Source organism: Saccostrea cucullata, unplaced genomic scaffold, assembly GCF_032062105.1.
Source record: "Saccostrea cucullata isolate Sc308-1 unplaced genomic scaffold, CSIRO_AGI_Scuc_v1 ctg5767, whole genome shotgun sequence".
In the NCBI taxonomy this organism is placed as follows: domain Eukaryota; kingdom Metazoa; phylum Mollusca; class Bivalvia; order Ostreida; family Ostreidae; genus Saccostrea; species Saccostrea cuccullata.
The window spans coordinates 51698-57196 of record NW_026935816.1 but is presented as its reverse complement, the minus strand read 5'-3'; the positions used below and the strand labels follow the sequence as shown (position 1 = coordinate 57196).

At 31.3% G+C, this 5499-nt stretch overlaps 1 protein-coding gene across 1 annotated transcript; it reads left to right on the top strand.

Annotated features, from left to right (window-relative positions):
* Positions 1-470: 470 nt before the first annotated feature.
* Positions 471-4984, top strand: LOC134243829 (uncharacterized). The gene is made up of 5 exons (XM_062726058.1): positions 471-637; positions 2249-2373; positions 3617-3740; positions 3864-4130; positions 4963-4984. The coding sequence occupies exons 1-5, from the start codon at positions 525-527 to the stop codon at positions 4967-4969; spliced, it is 636 nt and encodes a 211-aa protein (XP_062582042.1). The 5' UTR covers positions 471-524; the 3' UTR covers positions 4970-4984.
* Positions 4985-5499: the final 515 nt, after the last annotated feature.

The following is a 5499-nucleotide window of genomic DNA, read 5'->3' as shown; positions in this document are numbered from 1 at the left end:
TTAAAAATGTATCGTGCACAGCAAATTATTCTATTGTTCTAAGACAATTTTTTTCAAAAGAACAAAAAAGTACACTAATTAGTTTAACAGGAAAGAGTTAAATACCAATGGACTTGTGGAGTATATGTTTTACTGTATGGTTAAGATGTTTTAAGTATAAATTCATGTAGATAGGACAGTGAACCTTTATCTGAACACTGAAAAAAATTGTATATAAACGTATATTTATAATAAAAACAAGATGAATTTCTGAAACACTATGTGCTTGGTGGGAAGAAAGTTCGCAAAAGCTCTTTTAGCAAATAGATCACAATCAAAGTCACAAGGTCATTGATCTTGATGTCATCTTGGTGTCATTTGAAAAAACTTGATAAGTAGCGTAGGCATACCAAATATGAAGTCTCTATCTCTTATGGTTCAAAGGTAATGCCGAAGGTCGAAAAGATATTTTTAGGCATACTTATAACAAAAATATCGTTTTTTAATTTCTACCCATCAAAGATAAATGTGCTACTGAGGTTTGCATGGACAATAAAATTGATATTAATAAAGAACTGAGGGAAAGAATAAATTTTACAAATGGACCCGATGGATTGCGCGTTCGCTTCAAACCCGGCCTCTTTAGCTTTGGGTGCAGGTTTGTTACACAAGTTCACTTTTATTTTAATAAAGTATTTTTCTCTATCTCTATTCTTGCCTTCTAGTAAATATCAATATTAAGTTTTACCTTTTGAAATTCAATGCAAAAACCTGAAAAGAATGATAAATATTCTGAGGATGTGTGCATTCAATAGTTCTTAATAGTTAATATATGTAGCATAATTTGCAATCTAGTTCCAATTTGCCTGATGTTTCGTGTATTTATCCCTCTCCTAAAAAAAAAAACAACACCAAATTATGGAATGTTCTTATGAAAGAAAAAAAATGAAATAAGTGTTTTAACAGTTTGAATAAAAAACCAGAAGAAATATTTTTGAGTATATCTTTATAAATATCTTATAGATAAAAGGTTCTTAAGGTAAGTCACTCGTCAGCTTTTTAGAAAAGCTCACGCAGAACCTCTTACTTAGAAAATATTTATTAAAATTCAATTGTTATAAAATATTTATATTCAACAATGTAAATTTTTTAACATTCATCGAAAAAACTGCCTAAAAATATACAAAGAAGCAAGATTAATGAGGGACTATTTCTTGTGGTGGAAGGATATTCAGCAGAAATTTCTGCAAATCTGCACATTTATTAAATTTAATGTCTTGAAACTTTAGCCTCACATACTTTTACTCGGAGAATATTTTCCGTTATGATTTTGCAGGAATATTTAATATAGGTCTTAATTCATATTTTTAGAACAAGTTTTACACCTTCCTTCAACAAACTTTGCCAAGAAATGAAGATATATTAAAGAAGTCAAGATAAAATTTACACCATTTTTTGCCTGAAAATCACATATTTTGACCAATATTTCAAAATTAACATCACTGACCCAAACTTTTTCTTTCATTATTTTAAACTACTCGATACTTGTGACTGATCAGCACTTAACTCCTAAAAAGCTTGATATAAGAAAATATTTTATTGCTATTTAGTTTTTTAATACCCCAAATGTGTATTTTTTTTAGTGCAAAAAGGTCACACAATAATAAACGCGCATTAATTTGCAAGATTTGTTCAATGATAAATATTATTCAAACTGTTTTATGTAAAATAAGATTAAATTTATTAATGTAGTATCATCTGATAAAATAAAATTAGAGATAAAGTAATAAATCAAAGAGTTAAAATTTAAGTGCAAAAAGGTCAACTTAATTGTACCATAGATCAGTAAGATGCACACTGACCCCCTATTTTCTCTGCGATTTTGAGTCATACTATATGAGTACTTATCCAAAATATACTTTCCAAAAATTCCTTGATATAACAAATTTGAGGAGTGACTTACCTTAATGTTATTTAAAGAAGCAGAAAACCATTTTGCATTAAATTTGCCCTTAATGTAACGAACATGAAACAGTGAAATACAATAGAAAAGTTAGGAATTTATTGGACATATTGTATGAAACCAAGAACGTAATTATAATCAAGTTCATATATTGGTATTTTCTTGGTGAAAATTTCACGCGCATGCACGTGCACTTCGAAACTACAGTCTCAATATCTTTCTTGTTTTTTGACGAATCCTTTGAAATTTTGAAGATTTACAAGTATAAATCTGCCTTACCTGTTGGAACTTCTCATCACGTTTTAGCTACCTTGACATGTACAAGGCTTGTGTACCTACTGGGTTGGATCCATGTATTCCCATAGAGTACCGACAGAGAGCGAAGGAATTTTTTGAAGCTTACGATGACATTGCATGTACCAAAGACGATAGTAAGCATGGTGATTCTTAGAATTTTTGAAAAATAGATAAAGGATTCTAGTTGCTGGGGTTTATTTTTCTTTTAATCTGAACAAAGGTAAGAAAAAAATATTTTCAATTAAGTGTATGCCTTTTTTCTCTCATTTTTTAAAAAGAATTTTTACGAGGAGACATAATGATCTAATTCAATTTACTTCAGACCTTTTTTTATTAGAAAAAGTATAATGCTGTTTTATTTTCTCTATAAAACATGGCTAAATATAGCATATATAAATATTATATTAATATTAATTTCTTTTATTATACTTTCATGTTAAATACTAAAATCTGATTGGTTTAAACGCAGTTAACAATCCGTTCTATTACCCTCAGCCTTAGCAACACACGTGGCAACGGGTAACACAACGGTAATGCCACATGCGTGGAAATTATGCGCGTACGGTTCACTGCAGAATTTTCCATACGTCAGTTGCGCGTTTAAAAGAACCGAAATAAACTTGATGTAAATAAAAGCTTGTGTCTGATGTAGCTTACTTAAAAACAACAAACGACAGACTAAACATGCTAGATTACGAAAGTTTAGATGATAAAGGACTCTTATAGTATCAAATAAACAATAAAGAGGTTACTAAATCTTTTTAGAAGTAGCGGGGAGTTTGAAAGCTTTCTATAAATGTGACGTAAAGACAATCGACGATTTTTTTTACAGGCATCTTTTAATCAAAAATGATATTCAGTATAATAAAATAAATGGTGCCTGTTTTGGAGGGTAACAGTTGAAATTGACACCCCAAGGAAAACCATTGTCAACCGACGCGTAAGCGGAGGCTTACGCGTCGGTTGACAATGGTTTTCTGAGGGGTGTCAATTTCAACTGTTACCCTCCAAAACAGGCACCCTTTATATACTATATTGGAGAAAATTTGCTAAGCAGGAGGTAATATACATGCATATAGATACAACTGATACATATTAAATGTGATCAAGCAAGATACATTCATTTTCAAAACACGCATTTCGATACCAATATGCCAATTTTTTAACCTGCAGGGACAATAAAAGCTTAAGATCAGGACCTCACATATCGGTTTAATTAAAAGATATCCACATAAAAACATTTTAACAGGCACCATAATTTTGAATATAGTTTGGAATATCATTTGTATTGAAAAAATAAATATATGGATATCTATAAAATGATTTGAACACATTCCAAATCTGTGTGTGTATATATATATATATTACTTTTTGCAGGACTGGACAAATTGATTGACTGTATGAACATGGACAAAGTCCAGAAATTGTTTTTTGAAGACTTGCTGTTTAATGGTTTTTCCCTTCTATCTAGAATGAAAACGAATGATTCTGATGTATGCAGGTTAATAATTACTTAATTTTATCATGTTTCTCATTATTTTTAATTGAATAATGATATTTTATCGTATGTGTGAAAATTTCACTCAAAATACACAATATAGTACCATAGTACATGCAATTTCAGTGAAATGAAGTCAAAAATCAGTGCCACTGTGACGAAGCTCTCGGCCTATTGCGACCATGATGGTCTGCGAGCTCTTTTGCAGTACATTAACGAGTTGGCAGAAGAGCTACAGGACGTATTCCAAATGATTGCACGTGAATCGGGATATGGAGATATTTGCTATGACGAGTTTATGGAAGTGACGTCATCATCCCAGAGTTCCATCACCAGACGAGCTTCAGTTATGGAGAGCCGGCTTCCCCGGATCGTCCGATCTCTGCTTGGATTGTAATTTTCCACTGTTTGATTTCTCATTAAAGCAATCATGCATGGAATAAAAATGAATATTGCAAACCACAAGTATATTTTGTTCATTATTATTCAAGAAGAACCAGAAAATACAGCGCGTTTTATTACATATGTCCCAAGAACATTTGCATATAAAATCTTTATTTTTAATTAATAGAATAAAAGTTTCTTTATGGAAGGAAATGAACAATCTGGTATTTTTATGTATGATGTCAGATATGATGTCCAAAGAAAAACAAACCAAAATTTAGATATTATCTATAAAGCAAAGATTTGAAATGGAGGATTTGCCTTTTGAATGTCATTCACACAGTACTGTTGCCTAATAATGCAAAGACATATAAAGGCCAAATAAAAATGTTGTAAAAATTAACTATGTGGCATAAAAAACACACAGAAAGAAATAAATGGATTCAATTGCAGAGACCAGATTTGTGTTTAACTTACAAAGACGACATCATATATCTAGATTGCCTTATTCAAAACAATACTATTAGGAAAAGCAAGTTTAAAAAGGAGTGTTTTATGAACAGTCTTTTTTAAATTTCTATATGAAAAGACCCTACTCAAACACTGTTACATAAGAAAAGAAAAAAAAACCCATCATGTATCGACGAAGTTTTATGAATTCACAATAGTTACTTCCATTCATATGTCGAATCGGTATACATGTATCCTATGACTTTGAAATATAACTTACCATTTAATCTGCCTCATTTATGTCATATTTGAAAGTTTTATGGATTACATACAAAGAGAGCCAAGTACAACTTACAATTCTTTTCCAACCAATTTTCATCTCCTATTTTAGTTCATAAAAAAACTTGCTCAAAGTAGGACCAATTTCTTGAAAAAGGAAGACACTTTTAGATACGATAATTTAAGGTATGTTTTTAGATAGAACACTGCTTGTTATCTTTACCCTTTCAATAAATGTATAATCTGATGCACCGTTTTTTTAATACATAATCAGATCCTTCATCGTCTACAATAATGAACGATTTAAAGTATAAGTCACATTATCCAACGATGGGGTATACATGAGAAACCGATGCTTTTTTTGATGAAATGGCATGGTTGCACCATAATCGGACGGTGACGAGTCCTTCGGTGTGGTCATCGCTAGGAAATAATTCGTAGTTAAAATTCAGATGTTTGCCTCACATCGCTCCTCGTCGGCAACCCATCATTAACACATCTTTAAAGGATCGGCCGATATATGGCCACAAATATCCGTTGAATCTGACATCGGTGAGTTTAGTTGTTCAACAGACAAATTTCGAAAACACTATCTTGTACTGTTCACCAATGTATGAGCGATGTAATATACAACGGCCGATTATCCTGG

What these genes read in the sequence shown, in the direction of transcription:
- LOC134243829 (XM_062726058.1), top strand. Translation starts at nt 525, where the DNA reads ATGGACAATAAAATTGATATTAATAAAGAACTGAGGGAAAGAATAAAT. An exon ending in TGCATGTACCAAAGACGATA is followed by an intron (nt 2,374 to 3,616) that starts GTAAGCATGGTG and finishes TACTTTTTGCAG; the next exon opens with GACTGGACAAATTGATTGAC. An exon ending in AATGATTCTGATGTATGCAG is followed by an intron (nt 3,741 to 3,863) that starts GTTAATAATTAC and finishes ATGCAATTTCAG; the next exon opens with TGAAATGAAGTCAAAAATCA.